Source organism: Mustela nivalis, assembly GCF_964662115.1.
Source record: "Mustela nivalis genome assembly, chromosome: 12".
Taxonomy (NCBI): Eukaryota; Metazoa; Chordata; class Mammalia; order Carnivora; family Mustelidae; genus Mustela; species Mustela nivalis.
In genome coordinates, this window is record NC_139031.1 from 52,658,599 (window position 1) to 52,681,617 (window position 23,019).

At 36.5% G+C, this 23,019-nt stretch overlaps 1 protein-coding gene across 5 annotated transcripts in view; it reads left to right on the top strand.

The window, feature by feature from the left end:
• The window catches only part of MACC1 (MET transcriptional regulator MACC1), a 227,013-nt gene that overhangs the window by 199,385 nt on the left and 4,609 nt on the right, over nucleotides 1-23,019 (top strand). For all 5 annotated transcript variants that reach the window (XM_082693829.1, XM_082693830.1, XM_082693827.1 and 2 more), the window contains 3 exons: nucleotides 3,958-4,080; nucleotides 5,797-7,838; nucleotides 11,517-11,705. In XM_082693829.1, the coding sequence (XP_082549955.1) occupies nucleotides 3,966-4,080; nucleotides 5,797-7,838; nucleotides 11,517-11,705 (2,346 nt within the window). In that variant the 5' untranslated portion in view covers nucleotides 3,958-3,965. The remainder of the gene's footprint in view (nucleotides 1-3,957; nucleotides 4,081-5,796; nucleotides 7,839-11,516; nucleotides 11,706-23,019) is intronic.

The following is a 23,019-nucleotide window of genomic DNA, read 5'->3' on the forward strand; positions in this document are numbered from 1 at the left end:
AACAAAAACTGCCCTCCATAGGTCACCATCATAGTCCTTTTAGTCAAAGGCTTTTTGACTCTTCCCTGTATTCAAAGACAAAAAGTCATATTTAGGATGAAGTCCTGTGAGATTGTGTGTGTGTGTGTGTGTGTGTGTGTGTGTGTGTGCATGCGCGCACACACACACGCACCAGGGAAAGAAGTTAGCATGGTGGTTTTCCGAATGTGGTTCTCAAGATGTGCCCCTCTCCCCCCACTCAAAACCACAACATCACATCACTTGGCCATTTCGTTAGAAATGCAGAATCTTGGGTGCAACCCCAGACCCTCTGGATCAGAGTTACAGGGTGGGTCCAGCAAAGCATCTTAGAACAAATCCTGCAGGTGATTATGGTACCACTGAGGTTTAGAACCACTGGCATAAAGGACAATGAAGATGTGCTTGGGTGACTGGAGAAGAGGGATACTCCACAAAGAATTATAGCTGATAACCTCCTGTTTGTTCCTGAAACGTTATGACCCTCCAGGATCCCAGCTGCATAAGTCATCCTGATTCTTATGTTGCTGAGGACTTCTAACTGCATTTCACTGGGTTGTAACTATTTTTTTTTTTTTTTACATCAGGGGTTGTTAGCCTCAAAGGAATCCTAGATATAAATTGTTCCTTTCTGCTCTTTTCTCCCCCAAGAAATTAAGGAGTTTAGGGAGCTTTCTGTCTTAATTGATTTTCCATTAAAAAAAAACATACTTTTATCATTTTGAACAATATTTTTTTCATTTAAACCTTTTTTTCCTACTCATTTTAATTTGATTTGCTTAATTTTGCTCAAGGATATGTACTTAGTTTTCTAACCTAAAGCTTTGGCTACCTGTGGTGTGCCAAGGACTTTAGTTTTGGACATTATATTTGGTAAAACCAACCACAGAATTTTGAAGATCTTCCAGGAAACCTGAGGTTTCAGTATAAATTGCATATTGCACAATTTGGCTTTTCACCCAACCTTCCCATGTAGTTTCACCTATCAGAGGAAAAAATTGCTATACACCATTTGATTTTTTAAGTATGCCACATTGTGAGATGAGTTTTGACTTTGTTTATCCGTTATATTTGAAAAACGTTTTTCCCTTCTTTCCTTTCCTTCCTCCCCCTTTCCTCTTCTCTTTCTTCTCTCCTCATTTAATTTTGTTCTTTACTACTTGATACCAGAAAAGTCTTTTGGTTTTGGTTTCTTTAAAAAATGGAATAAATGTCTTTGAAATAAAATGTCAAAGACTTCAGGGGTGCCTGGGTGGCTCAGTGGGTTAAGCCTATGCCTTCGGCTCAGATCATGATCTCAGGATCCTGGGACCGAGCCCCACATCAGCTCTCTGCTCAGCAGGGGGCCTGCTTCCTCCTCCCCCTCTGCCTACCTCTCTGCCTACTTGTGATCTCTCTCTGTCAGATAAATAAATAAAATCTTAAATAAAAAAAAGTAAAAGACTTGAAAGAAGAGTATGAGAATTAGAGTCAAAGGTGAAAGAGGTGTGGTTAACACCTAAAGGAGAACAAGAAGTCAAAGTTTCGCATGCCTGGCAGCTTGAACTAGAAGGTGGCATAGTTTCAGAGTGTAGTGTTGGGAACCTTGAGTCCGAGACGGGGTGTATGGCATCCTGAGTCATGCACAGTATGGAGTAGCCATAATGTTCATGAGGAATTATGTCTGGGTTAGTCACTCACCAGCTGTTTGACCTGGTAGGTTTGTTATGCCCCATTGCTGAGATTTCTTTCTTGTACTCTGTAAAATCTTACAGAAAATTTCTATTTTTCAGGGTTTTCATGGGACAAAGAGAAAACATACATGTAGAGAAGGCTGAGTCTCAGCAATGGGATGCTCCCAGTTAGTATATCCTGATGCTTTTCATTGTAGTTCATCCGTTTTCATAGTTGCATGGTACTTTAGTGAATTAAAACACCATATTTATTTATCCATTCATGTGGCAAAGGATAATTTGGGTAATCCAGTTTTTTGTTAGTGTAACATAATGAACATTCATGCGTATCTCTTCCGACATACATATACAAGGCTTTAGTCGCACAGATAGCTGAGATTGGAATTGCTGGGTACTGTGGTATAAGCACCTTTCCTAGAAGATGCCAGATTGATTTTTAAGTGATTATGCCTAGTGACACTTCCACTAGGAGAATATAGGGCTTCTCCCTTTCTCCACATCTTTGCCAAAGCTAGTGTTGCAGATTTTAAAATTTTGGCAAATTTGATGGGTGTAATTGTACCTCATGCAGTCTTATTTAGAATTCCCCTGATTTCCAATAAATTGAGCATATTTTAATATACTTTTGGGTCATTTGTGTTTATTTTTTAAAGAAATACTTGTTCAGGACGCCTAGGTGGCTCAATTGGCTGAGTGACTGCCTTCAGCTCAGGTCATGATCCCGGACTTCCAGGATCAAGTCCCGCATCGGGCTCTCAGCAACTTGAAGAGTCTGCTTCTCCCTCTGACCTTCTCCTCTCTCATGCTCTCTCTCAGATAAATAAATAAAAAATTCTTTAAAAAAAAGAAAGAAATATTTGTTCAGATCTTTTCCAAAATTTTCTATAATTTTGTTTTTATTTTGGTTATTGATTATGAGTCTTTTAAATTTCTTTATATCATTATTATTATTAAGTAGGCTCCACATCCTGAATGGAGTCCAATGCAGGGCCTGAACTCAGGGCCCCAAATCAAGACCTGAGCTGAGATCAAGAGCTCAACTGACAGAGCCACCCAGGTGCCCCTGATTCATAGGAGTCTTTTAGAATCCAATCCTTATCTTCTCCCACTTTTTGGCTTATGTTGTTAATTTTGGTAAATGATGTCATTTGACTTATCTGTAGGATTTCTCATTCTTTTAAAATATGGTTTGCATCTTGTGCTTGTGCTTTGCTTAAGAAATTCTCTACTTCCCAGAAAGTGTAAAGATAATTCTTTGGACTCTATTTTTAAGTTTTGCTTTTCAGTCTTTAAATCTCTTAAAATTGATTTGTGTATAATTAATGTAACTTTTTAAGCTGTATATCCTCCATTTACTGAATCATCATTTCACTGCTCTATGTGACGAATTCTGTCATTCATCAAGTTTTCATGTGAGGGTGTGTCTGTTTGTAGAGGTATTGTGTGTCTTTAGTTTCTGTTCTCATTTCACATTGTCCTACTTAGCACATATTTAAACTAAATGCTGGTGGCACACTTCACTTTCTTCTTATTCTTTTTTGGGATTGTCTTGATTATTAGCCCTTTGCTTTTCTATATAAATTTTAAAGTAGCTTAAGAAGTTACAAACACATACATATACATAAAATGTTTTGATTTCTCTTACAACTGCCTTGAATGTATAGAAGAACTTAAGGAAGAATTTCTAGTTTTGTGAATGTTTGTCTTCCAATCACCAAAGAGGAATTTCCTATTTATTGAAGTTGTAGCTTACTATTCTTTTTTGTTATCCTTGGAATTTTCACCAATTTTTTTTTATAGGATCAGTAATACATTCTAGTTTTGCTTGTTGGTATTAATCCAGAGTCTAAGCATTTTTCAGTGAAGTGCTGATACATATTTTAGGATATTTAGTCCAGCATCCCATGAGAAGTAGAGGATGTATGTAGAGTATTATTAAATGCAGTTTTCTATTCTTTTTAAAGATTTCATTTATTTATTTGGGAGACAGAACAGGTAAGAGAGAGAGTATGAGCATGGAGACGAGTAGAGGGAGAGAGAGAAACAGATTCCCTGCTGAGCAGAGAGCCCAAGGTGCAGGACTTGATCCCCGGACTCCTGGGATCGTGATCTGAGCCTAAGGGAGATACTTAACCAACTGAGCCCACCCAGGCACACTGCAGTTTTCTATTTAAGTATGTGTGAATACTTTAAGTTTAGTTTCTCTGCCAACCTGTATATGTATGCTTATAAACATTATTTATTTATTTATTTTTTTATTTTGTAGGTGGAAAAATGATAACCAATAAAAGATCCCAGTTTTGCTTAGAAGGAATCTCACGAAGTAAGTCTGAAGGAAATTTGTTTGACATGGAAGCTCAAAAATCCTCAAGAAATTTCCATGTTACAGGTACAAGAATCTATAACTTGTAATTTTTTTTTTATCCAGCATTGATAACTATTGGAAGCTTAACTCTGAAAAGAGCTACAGAAGATTAAAATAATTATAAAATTATCATGCAAATACTTACACTATCATTAAAAAATGAGCAAAATGAAATAGCACAGTCAGCAGATTACATAAATCTTCTGAGAAGGCAAAAATTCATTATTAAGTGAATGATATATGCAGTAAATATAATAAATTTGGGGGTAAATGAGATCTCTAGAGGTTGAACTGGGCTAAGAAATTTTCATGAAGAGTGAAAGAATTGAACTGATCCTCAGAGGAAAGGTAAGTTTGAAGAGAGTTAGATGAAACCAGATTGAAAGAAACATGAAAATAAGAGAAATACAACTTTTATTTTTCAAATGCACATTCTAATTTTTAATGTGTGATGCTTAAAACCCATTTCAATATGCTTAAAACCCATTTCAATTAAGATATAGCTCTTTGTGTACTAAACAAAAAAGTCTGTCAGTTTACTTGGATTCACTTTTCAATTTTGGCTGGCCAGTTGGGCTTTTGTTTTCATGAAAGCTGTACCAGTTTCACCAAGGTCACAGAATCATTACCAATATTTATTGAGAAATGACCAAGTATGAATTTCTAAACATTTAAAAATGACTAATACTTGTGAAATATATAGAAATTCCTTATGGTTCATATGTAGATATTTTCATGTGTTGCCAATTCTTAAAAATATTCACTTTCCAAAGTAATGACATGTTTTCACTTCATAGCGGTAAGCCTATTCTTTGTCATTTTTTTTTTTTTTAAAGATTTTATTTATTTATTTGACAGAGAGAGATCACAAGTAGGCAGAGAGGCAGGCAGAGAGAGAGAGAGGAGGAAGCAGGCTCCCTGCTGAGCAGAGAGCCCGATGCGGGACTCGATCCCAGGACCCTGAGATCATGACCTGAGCCGAAGGCAGCGGCTTAACCACTGAGCCACCCAGGCGCCCTATTCTTTGTCATTTTAAACTTGGAAAAGCTCAATGAATTCCTTCAAATAATAAATCTAAAGGTGATCTATTTTTCAATGTTCATTTTCATGAAATGTTTTTCATGAAAAAATATCAACGTTATTAAAATTTATCAGAGCAAAGCTACAGGAAATAATCTAAGAACTACATTATTGTCTAATTTGGCATATTGTTTTTTAATTACTTTGGCTATTAACAGATGCACTTGATTTTTTTACATGGGGACTATTATAAAAGAAAAACATTAAATGAATATTCTAGATATAATGAGACTGACTATTCGGTGTTTAGAAAAATTTGGATAGTTGACTGAATTATTTTGTTTGTTCAGAGGTTTTCTGCTGTGAAAATGAAACATAAAACAATAAGGCATACACGTGTGTAGTCTGGGTAATTTTCAACGAAATGTGTTCAAATGATTATTATCTAAATTTTTGAACATTTATTTGTAAATCACAGTGTCTTAAGAAAAAGTAACATTAAACATAGTCAAAATATACTGGCAGAACATTTTCTCTTTCCTCATAACTTGAAAATTTGAGCAAATTTAACATTAATTTTGTAGGAGCTATTAGATTGGAGATCAAAAAGCAAAATAAAAAGTGTTGAATTTTTAAGCTATAATAATAATTAGTTGATTGTATCTCAGGATGCCACCTCACTTTTGTTTTGTTTTGTTTTGTTTTTGTCTAAATAACAAGAATCTACAGACCCAGGATTTCTTCTCCATTGGCCGGATCCTTTCACATGTCAGGGCAATAAGGCTTCCGAGGTTACAAATCCCTTCTGGAATGAACTGTCTGCTTCTAACCCGTTTTTGGATGACATAACTCAGCTAAGAAATAACCAGAAGAGAGAGAATATTTCCATCCTGAAGGAAGATCCTTTTCTTTTTTTTAGAGAAACAGAAACTGGAAATTCTTTTGATTCCTCTGGTGATGAACTAGATGTGCATCAGTTACTCAGGCAGTCTTCCTCGCGGACATCTGCAAGATCTAAAAGTGTTTCAGAACTTTTGGACATTTTAGATGACACAGCACATGCCCATCAGAATATACATAACTCCGGCCAGATACTAGAACAAGACTTAGAATGGCTTCAGAATGATAGAGAGGCTTATAAAATGGCTTGGTTAAGTCGACGCCAGCTGGCCCGTTCCTGCCTGGATCTGAATATAATTAATCAGAGTCCGGGATGGGCCCAAACACAAGTAGCAGAGACGGTGATAGTTTGCAAAGTAAGCCACCAAGGAGGGTCAGTACAATTACCTGAATCAGGTATCACTGTTCATGTGCCCCAAGGCCATGTAGCCGTGGGAGAATTCCAAGAGGTGTCTCTAAGGGCATTTCTTGAACCTCCACAAATGCTTAACCATGATCTTTCCTGCACTGTAAGCCCACTGTTGGAAATCACATTAGGCAACCTAAATACAATGGAAGCCGTTTTGCTGGAGATGAAAATAGGGGCTGAAGTGAGAAAGGATCCTTTCAGCCAAGTCATGACAGAAATGGTGTGTTTACACAGCCCTGGTAAAGAAGGCCCTTTCAAAGTGTTAAACAACTGCTATATTTATAAAGACATCATCCAAGTCAAGCTAATAGACTTGAGCCAGGTGACATACCTCGTGGTTGCTGCACAAATTAAAGCAATTCAGTCACCAGCTGCCACCATTTGGGATTGTATCCACAAAACCACCTCCATTGGAATTTATGGTCCCAGATATATTCATCCCAGCTTCACTGTTATTTTCACAGTTTGTGGACATTGTTACATGCCAGGAAAGCTTACAATCTCTGATATGAAGAAGGGTGCAAAAAACACATCTCCAGTTGTGTTTCAGCTCTGGGGGAAGCATTCGTTCTTACTTGACAAGCCACAAGATTTAAGTATTTCTGTTTTTTCATGTGATCCTGATTTTGAAGTAAAGGCAGAAAGAGAAAGGAAAGAAATTAAACAAAAGCAGTTGCTAGCAGGCGAAGTAGTTCATCAGCAGTTTTTATTTTCCTTAGCTGACTCCAGAGAAATGCACATATTTGTTTTCCGTGTTCAGGTGGAGCCTCCCAATGGTAGAGCAGTTACACAGTTCTTTGTCACTACACCTGATCCAGCTCCCAACCTTAAAAGGCTCTCAAATCGGTTAGGCGATTTGCAGGAAGAGAAGAAAATCAAGTCTGCTCCATTATTGCCAGCAGTGTGTGTGAAATACCCCACATTTCAAGATAAAAAAATGAACTTTACCAACTATGGGATAACTGTGAAGACAGTGCTAAGACAAAAAAAGATTGACTACTTACTTGAGTATTTCAAAGGGGACACAGTAGCTCTTATTGGAGAGGGTAAGGTAAAAGCCATTGGGCAGTCCAAAGTGAAAGAATGGTATGTGGGAGTCCTGAGAGGTAAGGTTGGGCTTGTACACTGCAAAAATGTCAAGGTGATTGAAAAAGAACAAGTAATATCTATGTCCAATAATGTTTTCACAACCAAAAATCTTCTCGAACAAATTACCCTACCCTTTAAAAAACTGACTTACATCTACTCTGTTGTATTGACTTCGGTGTCAGAAAAAGTTTATGATTGGAAAGTTTTAGCTGAAGTCTTGGGTTACTCACATCTGGCACTAGAAGGCTTTGACCAAACACAAGCTGACAAAGAATCAGAAAAAGTTTCCTATATTGTAAAGAAGTTAAAGGAAGATTGCCATGCAGATAAAAATACCAGGAAGTTTCTTTATGAACTTATTGTGGTGAGTATTGCTTGTTCACAGTAATTTGTTTACTGTAGAGAATTTTATTAACTTGGGAATATTTATAGAAACCTATGAGAGAAGTTAAAAAATTCTCAGCAGTTTCAAATAAACTAAAGTTACTTTATAGTAAATATAGATATTTTCTTACAAGATCATATAATTGATTTCTTAGTTTTAAAATTCAAGTGTGATTTTTCCCAGAAACTAGGCTCCCGAGGATCATCTGTCAAAGGAATGTTAAAGTTCTGTTTGTGCTAGAATACAGCAGTTAAGGGATCTCTTCTCTTCCTCTCTCAAGTAATTGAATAGCTCTTAAAATATCAGAGCAGCTCCAATAACACGAAAATAAATAAAGGCAAATAGTCAGGGTCCCTGGGTTACTCACCTTCGCATCAGACTCTTGGTTTTGGCTTAGGTCATGACCTCGGGGTTCTGAGATTGAGCCCCTGTGAGATTGAACCTGTAGTCTGCTTGTCTCTCTGCCTCTGCTTGTGGGCCCTGCTCGTACTTTTCCAGAGTGACTGAGTGGCTCAGTTGGTTAAGTTTCTGACTCTTGATTTCAGATCAGGTCATGATCTTAGGGTCCTAGGATTGAGCCCCCTATTGGGTTCTGTGCTCTGTGTGGAATCCGCTTGAGATTCTCTCTTTCCCTCTCACTCTGCTCCTCCCCCCTCTCTCTAGATCTCTCCCTAAAAATAAATAAATAAGTCTTAAAAAAAAAAAAAAAAGCCAATTTAAACAAGATTAATTAACTTGTCCATTCTTATAGGTCTACTATTTAGTTTTTATTTTTTTAATTTGCAGTGTTTTGTTTTTAAAACATATTGGCAAAATTTAAAAACCCATATTATCAATGTCTTCACTTTATCAGCTTAATATTCTTCTCATGTGTATGATGCATCACAACCCAAAAAGTGATATTGCTAACTTTCTTCTTAATCTTCATGTTTTAATAGAAATTTCAGGATTGTTTTTTCCCCCCACGATAGCATTTACTTCAGTGTAAGGCTCAGTGGAGAGTTATAAAGAAGTTAAAGACCCGGTTTGCCTTTAAAGTGGAAATACAGTATTTTATAAAAGTAAAGAGAAAAACCAAAAGTATATTCCTAAAAGTGGTTATAATATAAATGTATAAATAATAATAATGATAGCTAAGAATGCTGTAGCATTCTGTATGTGTTTGACCCTGTGTTGAACTCTCCATACACATCTCTCACTTAGCCAACAACTCTTTGGAGTAAGTGTAGGAGCTTCATCTTACCAACAGACTCTTGGAAGGCTGGGAAACTTGCCCAAGATCCCATAGTTGGTTAGCATCAGAGACAAGGTTTGAGACCTTTTTGGTTCCAAAGCCACCCTTAAAACTACTCCACTTTCCTAAAACTGTTATGAGTGTGTGTGTGTGTGTGTGTGTGTGTGTGTGTGTGTGTGTGTGTGGTGTGGTGTAGAAGCTTGTGTGACTTAGATGTATTGGTGTGTAGTTAATACTGCTGTAACTGTGCAAGGCCAGTACCCTGTGAGAGATGGGTAGGATTACCCAGGCGGGTTCACAGAGAGGAGGACAGCTCTCATCCAGGTGCATGTGGAGGAGAGAGATTTCTGGAGAAGAATTTACTTTGAGACACTAACAATAATTTAACAAGAAATCATATATATATATAAAACATTTTCTTTTCTTTATCATTTTTATGATTCTACAGTGATACTGACAGGGTTAAATTTTCCAAGCCCCAGTATCCGGTGTTTTATGACAGTGTTCTGGGTTCTCCACCGAGGAATTCAGAGTCATTGGCTGATCTACCTGCTTGAAGCTGCATGTGCCTTTTACAGCAGCTCATTACCTCTCATTATCTCTGCATTAGCTCATGTTCAGCATGGACTCATGAAGGCTTGATTTGAAACTTGCTTTCTTTGTTCTCTTAGTGACAAAAAAAAGAGAAAAGGTTATTTTGGTCAAATGGCTTGGAAATTTTAGCCTAATCATATCTGCTTTATATTGGTATATACTAATTAAGTGAGTGGCTTTGGTAACTAACTAACTGAACAGTGCTGATGGAGAACTCACTCAAGGGAGTAGTTCCTAAAAACTCATACCACAGCTCAGTGAAGGTTTCAGGGTTTCTATGGATGGAGTTTGGCCCTAGTTATCTGACCAGAAGATGATGGAGCATGGGGTATAGAGGCCATCTCTTGAAACTTTATCTGCATAATAAGTATGTGTTTTTCTTGAGTTATGTATTAAGTTGGAGAGCTGGAAGGGAGCTAATAAAGACTGTGGGTTCAAAAAACCCTCAGACATATCTAGACATTGAGACTGGTTGTCCTCATATATTTGACACTTAACATTTCCTAAAGGCACTTGGATATCTGATTCAATTTTCCTAAAGATTGTAGGCATCTAGAGAAGGTGGTATTACCACTGTATCCATTTTAAAAATCATTAAACAGTGATATTTTGTGACTTATCTAAAGCCCTATACTTTGTGGTATTGGATTTTAAATTCAGATTGTGTAACTCCAAGTACAGATTTCCTTTCCTTAAAACAAGAAACTAGAATAAGCATTGCTAAAACCATTCCACAATTTACTTAAAGCACCTTCCAGGGCCTCCTGGCTCAGTGCTGCTTTTCTCCTGAGATCATAACTCCTCACCATAAATTTATGGAACAATACGGTCAATGTATAAAAACCATGGTGGTCTTTCTAATGCTTCCAGAGCCATGAATATTCTATGGACTTTACTAGTTGCCTTACTTGGTCACTCATTTTTACATATTGTTCCATAGTGATGGATAAAGCTCTTTAGTGCTGTTAAATAACAAGGCGCTACCACACATGTTTCCTTGCTTGTTTTAACAGGGAAGAAATATAAATAGGTCTAATTCCATGTTTTAAAAATATATTCATGGCAAAGGAAAACTCATAGATTTGTTTGAAATATGCATGGTGATTGACAAAGCTCAGATGCCTTACTAAGGAGGGAAGGGAAGATTCTCTGGTGGGTTTCCATTTTGCATCGTTGAGGACCAAGTGTTTTATCTTTAACACGTCGTGGTTCTATTTAACACAGTTAAACTGGTGCTGAAGGGAGATAGTTAATTTTCTGAAGCCATAAATATCTACAGCTTTGTTCAAAGTTGTAGGAGTATCTCATTTTTGTGCAAGAGGCATCATTCTGGGGAGTTTTAAATCACATTTTGATGGAAAGTAGAGTAATATTTACCAGCACCAGTGTGCTTATTCTTTAGAGAAATCCTGTAGCCAATTCTCTGGTAAGGAAAGAAATTATTTTTTTGCAGAGTGAATAATCATCCCTGGGTTGATAAATTATAGACTGCTAGAACCTCAGGGTATCTTTGTAAGTGTCTAGTTAAACTTCTTCCTTTTCCAATTAGGATATTAAGAAACATATTAGTTGAGTGGTTTACCCAAGGCCCTATAATTAGTCACTGATTTGGGCTTAAATCTCCCCTAATTTTGATCTAGTCATATCCTCTGTACTTTGCTGATTGGATTTGCTTAAAAGTAAATCAGCTTTTTGAATTTTAGAAACCTCAAATATACATGTGGTGAGAAAAATGATGCCAGTTTCTAGAAAATATAATGAAAATTTTTACTTATAGGAGAAAGCCCAAATTAGTTGATTTTAACTATGATATGTAATTGTTGCTGCAGGCTCTGTTGAAGATGGATTGCCAAGGGTTAGTAGCACATCTCATCCAAGAGGCTGCTATTCTGACTTCAGCTGTCAAGCTTGGAAAAAGCTGGAGGGAACTAGCTGAAAAGTTAGTACAACTCACAAAGCAACAGATGGAAGCATATGAAATTCCTCACCGAGGAAAAGCTGGAGATGTTGCTGCTGAGGTAAGATTTCTCTTCGTCTAATCAAATAATAAAAATTACAGATCAAGTAAATCAAATGTAATCAAGTCTACACGACATACATGGATTAAATGAGGGAGTGTCTAGAGGATCCACTAACTGAAGTCACTGCCCCCATAACCATTAACATTATCTGAAATATACACACATCACTCTTCAAAGGCATCAAGAACCTTTAAAATACATTGATGTTTCTTCTATTGCATGCTAACATGGTCTTTGCTCAAATAATTGGACCAAATTGGATAGCTAGTTAGTCAGTAAGCAGGGCTATAAGAACTTGAGGCAGGAACAAATAAACTTTGAAGGGAGGAAATGGGGCCGAATCAGAACAAAGGCATTGTTCAGAACAATAAGCATTTATCAGCCTTAGTCACAGAATTAGTCATTTGTAATAAATAATGTTTAGTGACAAGCATTAAGGAAGTGGATGATGTGGGGTTACTGGTAATGAGAACTAGAAACATCTAAGAGCTTCCATATCTCTTTCACAATTTTGTATACAGCAAGACCTATAGACATCAAATACAGAAGAACAACACTTTCTGCAAAGTAAATATTCTCCATGCAACTATTTTTATTAATATTAAACCAAATGTATATTGGTCGACCTAATTAGGTAAATATTTTCTCTATTCATCATAAAGAAAGTGAGTCCATTTTTATGGACTTAAATGGAAGTATTCCAGTGATGATCACATATAACATGTTCTTTATCTTTCTCACATGAGTGAAAACATTTCCAGGATATTTCAGTTAAGGAAAGGTGGTCTTGGATTAGATGATGACTTGGTAGGAGGCAGAAGCCATGTTCCCATTTCCTATTTGGGCATAGAGCTGGGTTTTAATTTCTTGAGAAAAATTTTCTTATTTTGAAACAAAACAACTATGCCAGCTGGATAAGCAGAACACGACGACCTTTCCATGAAGCCAAATCAAGTCCATTGAATCCCAGCAGCTGCAGTAGAAGCTTCCGAGTTCCTGGAGCCTGGCTCTCCAGCAAGGACTCCCATAAACAGACTCTTTAGCCAAGAGCATCCACGACCTATTTCCCCCTTTACAGACTACATTTATCTTTATACACTGAAAAGGACATTACAACCTCCAAATGAGTTTTTAGTGTATGAGCTAAAAGACAACAAAACCTTTAATAAAGAGGAAAAAAAAAAAAGACAACATTATGAGGGATATACTATTCTGATATTTAAGTGAAATTGATTAAAAAGCTGTCTAATTGAGATATCACCACCTAACAGAATGGCCAAAATCCAGAACACTGACGACATGGAATGCTGTCGAGAATGTGGAACAATAGGAACCCTCATTCATTGCTGGTGGAATGCAAAATGGTAATGGCCACTTTGGAAGACCCTTTGGCTGTTTCTCACAAACAAAACATACCCCCTTACTGTACCATCACTCAGTCACAGCTCTTGGTAGTTATCCAAAAGAGTTGAAAACTTTTGTCCACACAAGTCTGTAGGTATATGGGTAAATAGACTGGCGCACCTATCACTTCTCGGCCTTTTGGCTAGGATCAAGTGTAATATACTGGTGCATCTAAACAATGGAATATTATTCAGTACAAAAAGAAATGAACTACCAAATTGTAAAAAGACATGGAAGGACTTTAAATGCATATTACTAAGTGAAAGAAGCCAGTCTGAAAAAAAACCCTTTACACTGTATGATACCAAATATATGACATTCTGGAAAAGACAAAACTATGGATGGAGACAGCAAAGAGATCATAAGTGGTTGCCAGGTGTCAGGAGGGAGAAATGAATAGGCAGAGCACAGAAATTATACTAAGTGAAAATACTCAATATAATATCATAGTGATGGATATATGTCATTATACATTTGTCTAAACCCACAGCTTATACATCACCACAAGTGAACCCAGGGTGAACTGTGGACTTTAGGCAATTATAATGTATCACTGTAGATTCATCAACTGTAACAAATGTACCCCTCAAGTGGAGGCTGCTGATAATGGGGTAGGCTATGCATGTGTATGAGTGGGATATACATAGAAAATCTCTATACTTTCCTCTCAATTTTTCTGTGAACCTAAAACTACCTTAAAAATGATTCATTTTTAGGGGCGCCTGGGTGGCTCAGTGGGTTAAACTGCTGCCTTCAGCTCAGGTCATGATCTCAGGGTCCTCGGATTGAGTCCCGCATCGGGCTCTCTGCTCAGCAGGGAGCCTGCTTCCTTCTCTCTCTCTGCCTGCTTCTCTGCCTGCTTGTGATCTTTGTCTGTCAAATAAATACATAAAATCTTTAAAAAAAAAATGATTCATTTTTAAAAAGTTGCCTAGTTGAAAGCCAGACTTTTTTTTTTTCTTAGTAAGGCTTTGTTTTAAAAAAAGGTTTTCTTGAGAATTATTTACCAGAGAGTTACTTACTCTCTCAGGTTTCTTAAACATCTAACTTCTCTCTAACTGTGATTGTTTATATTTTGTCTTCTCCCAAATCTTGATGGAAGCCAACAAACAGCCTACTTTTCCATTATTCACTTTTGCACAGTCCAAATCACAAATGACTAAGTCTATGTCTGAGTTTGATAAAATACTCAGAAGCAGGAAGGGAAGTTCCTAGATGTCTTTCTAGAGGTTATCATTCAACTAACTGTGGCAAGGCTAACAATCATCACTCTGATCTGTGTTATTAAATGCTTAGAAAATTATGCATGGTATATCCCAACTTAGAGGAGTCTTTACCTGTTAGGCCACTTAAACCAAAGGGTAAATGTATGCTAATTTTTTACAGCTGTACAATTATTTTTCTCTCAGGAAGGAGCTTATTTTTAAATATGATCAGTTTACAAGTCAAGAAATGATTTCAAAACATGCTGATATTAGTTCTGGGTAGAGTGTGCAGAGGGAGGGAACCAGCATCGGGGCAGGGAGATATGAGGCCTGGTGGTTCGTTCCCATGCGGCTTCCCTTTCCTTTATCTCACTTCTTCAGAGGGCACACTTCCCAGCAATTCCTCTCTATGTGTGCCAATGTCTACAATCGGGCTCTTTCACTCACTTTACTTCTTCTTCAATTTCTCCCTTTTCCTTTTCTTCTATTTTTATTCTATCTCAAAGACAGTTATCTGGCACTTACTGTGGGCCAGACACTGCTCCAAGAGCATCACAAAAATTAATCCTTATTTAATCCTTTCAACAAAAACTTTGGGGCAGATACTAATACTATATAAGATGCAGAGAGGCTAAGTAACTTGTTTAAACATATAGAGCTAGGAACTCTTAGAACCAGGCTTGGAGCATAGACTTTGGCTTTGGGGCCCTTGTACTTTAACTATACTCTGCCCACCCACACCAAATCCACCATGGTGGCTGAGTGGCAGGGCCAGATGTAGTCAGGACTGTGGGGGTTAAAGGACTCATTTCACTTTTTCTTTTTATTTTTTCAAGATGTCATATGATACTACCAAAATTTGCCTTTACATTTTCATTAAACTTCAATCCAATTAAAGAATAGAGATTATTCATAGTATGTCAGATTTTCCTTGAGTACTTTTGCCCATTTCTCATTCTTTTATGAGGTGAAAAAGAAAAGCTTCTCTCTGGGGGCGCCTGGGTGGTTTAGTTGCTTGAGTGTCTGCCTTCAGCTCAGGTCATGATCCCAGGGACCTATGATTTGAGTCCCATCTAGGCTCTGTGCTCAGCGGGAGGCCTGCTTCTCCCTCTCCCCGTCTGCTACCCTGCCTGCTTCCGCTCTCTCTCTCTCAACCTGTCAAATAAATAAAATCTTTTTTAAAAATAGTGAAAAAAGAGAACCTTTTCTCTGGAGACTTCTGAGAGTGTCACTTTTAAACTAACTATCTCCCTTAGTTATAAAAAATGTTACTCAACTTTTCTAGTGAAATTTCATTTTCTACATAAAAGCAAAACTTGGAATCTGATTCTGAGGGCAGTATGTTTGTCAGAGTATTTCTTTTGAGAAGAAAATACATTTATGCTATATAGAGGTGTTTAATCATTGCCGAGGTTCTCCTGTGAAAGTTAATGAAAATTCATTGGAGTTTTTCTGAAGGTATTTAGAGCTTTAACTCAAAAAACAAAATCAACAAAATACTAGAAAAATAACCTATTTAAAGAAAATTGGATTTTACAAGAGGAAATGCTGGGGATGTCAGAGCTAAGATATTCTCTGGCCTAAATTGCATACTTTCTATCTATCCTTCTGGGGATTAATAGTATATATGACACATTTCCTAGCAACTGTCTTCCATCGGCACCTGCCTAACAATAAAGGATATGCTCTTTCCATCTCATTCAATAAGAGCAATTATTTACCAAGGACACTAAAACATCACTTCTTCTAATCAAATTACCTTCTACCCTACTGGGCTTCACCTCAGCCACTGACACAAATAAGTGTGTCAAGGCTGATTTTTTATTTCTGACCTGCCAGGATGGGCCACCCTAACTATGGAAGCCCGAGGAAGTCAGCATTGCTAATTGTAATTTATTCTCATACCAGAAACTACTCACCTATAGAGTTATGACTGGCACTGTGTATTTATAAGTCTTTTTGTAGTCAACACTCAATCAGTGAGGATCTGATTTTCTGTTTTATCTTCTGGCTATAACTTTGTCCCTCCTCATTTTTGCCTGCCAGCTATAGTGCTCCAAGCACTTTATTGTAGGTCTAGATCAAAATGACAAAGTAGTTATTCCTCAATCAGCTAATTTTATTTATTTTTATAGATGAATAAAAATTCTATATGGAATTCTTCCTACTTATTTAGTATATTTCCTCTGAATCCTTACTCTCAGTATTTAATTCATCTGTACACTTAACACATTTACTAGGACTATCAGTTCTTAACACTGGAGCATTAGGAGCTACAAAAATCACAGACAGAATGAAATATGTGACTTTTTTTCTCTCTAAGCCAAATTTTATTTGGCCTGGGAATTGAGATAAACTTGTATTTATTATTTATTTTTTTAAGAGAGAGAGAGGGGGAGTTAGGGGCAGAGGAAGAGGGAGAGAGAATCTTAAACAGGTTCCATGCCCAGCACAGAGCCAGATGTGGGGCTCAATCCTACGACTCTGAGATCATGACCTTATCCAAAATCAAGGGTCAGTTGCTTAAATGACTGAGTCACCCAGGCACCTAAATATTTGAGGTGTTTTATTTTAAAGAGGCATATGATTTGATGCTGAAATAAATGAAAATGAAAATGGTAATAGTTGTTGCAGTTTATTGCATGTTTACTGTGTGTCGGCTAATCATTATGAACATTTTCTTTACTGTATCCCATTTATTTTAATAGACTTTGTAAAGAAGCCATTCTAACTATTGACTTTTCACAATATGCTGATAGTGAATGCATTTATGTAAATTATCCAGAATTACATGGTTATTAAGTATAGAACTGGGATCCAGACCCAGATATGTTTTACACACAGTTGTATCCACTTTGCACAATAGATGATAACTCCTTTCAGAATTAACTAAATAAAAGAAGATCAAAGTGGGAAACAGCTGTCAGCAGACACATCCTTGTTTTGAAGGATGGGTAGCATTTGAATAATGGGAAAGGATTGGAAGGGGATTTCAGTGCTTCTGGATACCAATGACTTCTAGAGACTACTGAGGAGAATATGCAGACTGGAGGGAAGTACATTTTAGTAAATATTGGAAGATATGGGTGGAAATATTGGTCAGAGCAACATATATTTGGAGTCAATAGAGTCTTTAATGACTGCCAGAGCAAGTGGTTAAGATTCCTGGTCTGGATTCCTTGTCCACCTGTATCAACTATTAGCCCTAAGAACTTCAGCAAATTACTGGACATTTCTAGAAGTTTTTTTTTTCTTTTTTTTTTTAATTGTAAAATGAGGTAAAAAATACTATCTTGCTCATCAGACATTTGGAGGAGTAAATGAAACAATATATGTGAAATATTTGAAACAATGATTTGCCCTTTGCAATAACTAAATATATATTATCTATTATTTTGACTAAGAGGTGAATTTGACAACTGTGTGATTCTGAGTGATTTTAGAAAAGGAAATAAAGTATAGTAAGTTTTTAGTAATATGGCTGAGAGTAACTGTAGAAAGAATATAGATAAGGGAAGGGTGCCTGGGTAGCTCAGCGGGTTAAGCCTCTGCCTTCGCCTCAGATCGTGATCTCAGGGTCCTGGGATAGAGTCCTGCATCGGGCTCTCTGTTTGGCAGGGAGCCTGCTTCCTCCTCTCTCTCTCTGCCTGACTCTCACCTACTTGTGATCCCTCTCTGTCAAATAAATAAATAAAATCTTAAGAAAAAAAAGAATATTATAGGTAAGATAAAAGTCAGCAATGATTTCAAGTTTTCTCTTCTGAGAAACTGGCAGAATGATAATGCGTGGAAATAAATGACAAAAAAAATCTTGGCTGGTCAGCTTTTTCTTTTTTTTAACCAGTTTAACAACATTTAATTTTCCTTGGAAAATATCTCTTGCAAAAGATGAAAGGCATGTCCTTGAATTCTTGTGATTTTCTGGATCACACAGCAAGTCCTAGATTCTGCTTACAGGGATGTGGTATTATCCCCTTCTAGCCTTGGTACCTGAATGTGTGGTTTGATGGGTTTTTACAGAAAGAGATACATTTATAATTTCTTAAAAAATGGGAAAGTGTTATGTGGAAATTCATCTGCCAGTGGTAAAATGTGTAGAATAATTGCTTAATTCTGCATTATTTGTGCTAGGTATTTGGCACAGTGACATAATATTTTGATTATCATAGTCTATTTTGTACAATACTATAATGCTTGTTGCTGCCATCTTTAATTTCAAAAGATACTCCATTTTTTGAAAATGAAATAAAGAAAAATATCACATTGTAGTGGAATTTATTACCATATTTGCATGATCTTTGGTTTAATTCTACCTTATATGTCTTATTACACACTGAAAATCAAGTAGAAATAATAATCATATTAATAAATATTAGTTAAATATTATAAAGATATCTTAAAATGAATTTAGAGACATCAATATTTGATTTAGATTTAAATTTTTTTTAGATTCTTTTTTTATTAAGGTTTATTTTGAGGGATCACAAACAGCAAGGAATTTTGGATGACCAGAGTCCAGCTAACATGTAAATCAGCTTTTAACATTGAATATATTAAGATGTAAATCTGCTTCACATTGAAATAAATCCGTGGCTATACTTTAATGAAATGCCCCTGAATTTATAGCTAGGTGACCTGACTTATGTTCCTGGTTAGTGAGTTAGTGACATAGTGAGAATGGCTTGTCCAGTAGGTTCTCCTGAGATGTTAGACTGTTCTGAGTAGATGCACTGGCAAGGAGTGTGTCCTCCGTCTTCCTGTGGCTTATGTTTAATCCCTGATGATTCAGGTGGTTATTCCTAGACCAAATGGAGCTGGATGTATGCAAAGAGAATTTTCTAAGAGAATCAAGCACCATCTCCTTTCTGAAGAAATAGGGACCCCCCCATAATATGTTAGCCTCCTTTCTTTCTGAAGATAATTGTAGCCTCATCTTCAACAATATTTAGGTAGTTATGAATTACAGGTGATAGAATGACCACTTGAATATTAAAGATGATGTACTGAATATAGAACACATGCAATAATCGTTAATAAGGCAAATTTGCCTTAATACTTCTTCAGCTAATTATACTTAAAATGAGACATTGCTCCTAGAGTTTTATGAGGAAAGTAGGTGGGTTATGAATCTTTTAATGTGGCAAAATGTAATTATCCAAATGTAGTTAACCAATTGCATTCTTTATGCTATTCATGTTTTACAAGCTAAAAAAAGACATAGAATGCTGTGTTCAGATCTGAATTGCTTTTATTCATGTTGCATTTCATTATCTAGAGCATTATCTAATGAGTCTTATTGGCTTCTGGGACCAAGCTCTCTAAATTTGGAAAACTATTCTTTAAATCTTTATTCCTGTTTCATTTCTTTTAACATCTCACTACTTCTTTTATTGTTCTTTTACTCTTTTCTTTGTCCTTTAATACCTAGAAGATAAACCAAAGATATAATTCTTTTACACAAATGCCAGGACTTTGGAAACTACTAACCTTCACTAGGTTAAACGCTTACTGCTACTGCTGCTGCTTACAGAGGGAGATCAAAACACATCTCTGAGAAATTAACAGCTCCAAGCTTTTCTCAGCCTCATGTTTCCTAGTCAAAGATGAACCCATAACATCAGGAAGTTAACCTTCAAAAAAATCTAAGAGTGAGGGAGTCAGAGTGAGGCCTGTGTGTCCAGTAACTGTAACAGTGATGAGAAAGCTGTGAGAATTTGTTTTGTGGTTAAGAAAAATTCAGCAAAAACAAACTCTCAGGAGCATGCTCAACTTTTGATTTGTTTAAGCATTAGTGCAGAGATTCGGCATATCATCCCTTAAATCATAACACTGAACATGAGCGGGAGAACTATTTCAGCAGGAGAGCTATTTCAAACAGCTGAAGAGATAGAAGATAACATAAACCTGGAAGAGAGCTAAGCAGTCCACAGTCACTTCCAGCTTTTGGAGGACTTAGGTCATCCTGGAAAGAAAATTGTTTATTCTACTTATTTTATTCATTCAAACATTTCCAGAAAAAAGTAACTTCATTTCCTCTTTAATGATTACAAAGCTGAAAATACTTTGTGGCTTTTAATGTGTATTTTTGGACACAGTTTCATGAAGTCTGTAGTTAAATTAATGTACGCAAGTTTTCCCTTTTGTCTTTGCCTTCGATAGTACGTGTTCACTTGCTGAATAAGGAACGTAGAATGGCATAGAAAGAAGTGCCGAAGAAATAAAAGTGTAAATATTTAAGGACTTGAGTCAAATATCACATAGCTATGCCACAAAAGGACAGCTGATTATTTATTGCATTGGTGGAAGCTGGATTTTTGTCATGCTTTGTAAGGCATGGTGTAAAAACTCCTAACACTGATGATTGTGACCTCTTCATGTGGTGTCACTGAACTTGCAGTTGGGAGATTATGGGAACAACAGGCTCTAAGAAGCTGCTGTGAGCTGAATGTCTTTTCTGGGATGCTATCAGTCCTTGACTTTTGCACCATAAAGTACCCTACTTCATTTTCTATTACTCTGACACCAGGTTCTCTCCATCTTTTTATTGCTTCTATTTCTTATTCGTGATCCCTAACTGTAGACTTAATTGAGGGTTAAATTTTCCATCCCTTCATTTTCTTCCCTGGCATTTTCCTCCATTCATGATTTCATCATCACTAACTCTTGGCTGCTCCCTGGAGGTCGTATCTCTATTCTAATGTCTTACTGAAGCTAGAGATACTTCCTCCTTCACCTCATATGCAGTAAGGCTAAAGCTAGATTCCTAATCTTTCTCTTATCTCCAAATTACCCATTCATATCCTATTAAAAAGTGTTAAATGCAAACTATACACCAGACATTTCAGGAGGTGCTTTGGACATAAACCTGGAAATTATTATCTATATTTTATAGAGTGCATAATACAAAGCTCAGATACTTGGATTAATTTACTCAAATTGACCCATCCAACAGGGAATGTAACTCAGAGGTCAACCCAGAACTCTGACACCAAAACCTGTCTTTCTTTCTATTATACCATAAAGCTTCTCAATCAATGGGACTATCATTTTTTAATTACACTAAATGAAAATATGAAAGTAATTTTTTGGGTTTTTCTTAACTGTTAGTAGTGACCAAATCCTGTCTAATCATACATTGGGCCAGAGTTTGCACAAATATCTCTCTCCCTTCTGTGCTAAGAGCTTCTAAAATCCAGCCATGCCATACTCATCATTTTATTCCTTTCTGTAACAAAATTCTTTGTAGTGGTAGCTGCTCAAAATTTCTTGATTTAATAAGTGATATAATTAATTAATGAACAACAATGCATCTTGAATATATTCATTGTGTTTGTGCTACATTAGTCTTTCTCTGTTATCTCTATTGAGAGCCATGAATGATGTTTTATGTAGCAGATCAGATTTACACTAAAGGGATATTCAGGTTTAGTTTGCTGCAAAGAGAAACAAAAATGGAATGCAATATATACTCTTTGTAGTATAAATCATGAAATTCACCATTGCCCTAGTGTTTTCAGCCCAGAGCTGTTGTACCCATTTCTATGTAGCTTATGGATTAGACTCCAGAGACTCCCCAGTGAGTTAAAGCAATATACCTCCTTGCTTTTCTGACTAATTCAGAGTAGTCCTGGGAAGTCCTTTTACACTTTCAGATGTCTTAATTAGGGTCCAGGCTCAGAAAGCACTCCAAATTTCTCTGAATTGAAAGAGCTGACTGAAATGTTCTATCGTTAAAATTGCCAAATGTGAGAACATTATATGGCTCTCTGCATAAGTGAGTAGATAACTGTATCATTGGACTTCTTCTGAATATGTAGTTTCCAATTCCTGCATCATCTGGGTACCTTTCTTGCTTCAGATAACACCCAGGGACTGATGCATGATTGAATATGCCTCAGGGCTTTTCTATACATAGCAATCCGCCGTGCTGCAGCAAGATGTGTGATGCAGAGTTTGCAGAGTTTTTCTGCCAGGAAAGGCAGTGTAGCCATTTTGGCTGCCTCTATGAAGTTACTCTGACTCTGCACACAGAAGAGTGCACAACGTGAAAATTACCCACTGTGATTCTTTAAGAGACATCTGGTTTTGTTTTTTTTTTTTTTTTTTTTGATATATGCCATCATCTTGGTACCAAAATGTTCCCAGTTGCTATTTATTATAAAATATCTTCAAATGCATCTTTTTTAAATCATTCACTTACTAAAGGAGTTAGCATAAAATCTTAGAAGACTTTGGCTATAAACATCATTATTTTAAACAACATCTGACAACTTGAAAATTAATGTGCCAACTAGTTGGGCATCAAGGAATTTTCAATGAATGCAACATAGAATACAGGTTTCAAAGCTTTTGCAGAGGGTTAGTATATATTGACTACAAATTAATCTGCTTGTTTAGTGCATCTTTGCCTCTGAGCAGTGACAGACAAGATTGAATCTGCCCAAAAAAAAAAAAAAAAAAAAAAAAGGCTCTGTTATATGCCTCAACTCATTTTCTATTGCTGAGCTATTTGTGGTAACCAGTAATTGGAAGGTTTGGTTTCAAAGTGAGTGTTCAGAAAAATAGATGAAAGAACACCTCATTCACAGTCTATCAGTGATGTCAGTGATGGAATATACAGTCAGTTCTTTATAAGCCTGATTGGAGAGGGTAAATCTTTTTTTTTTTTTTTTTTTTTTGAGAGGGTAAATCTTACATAAAAA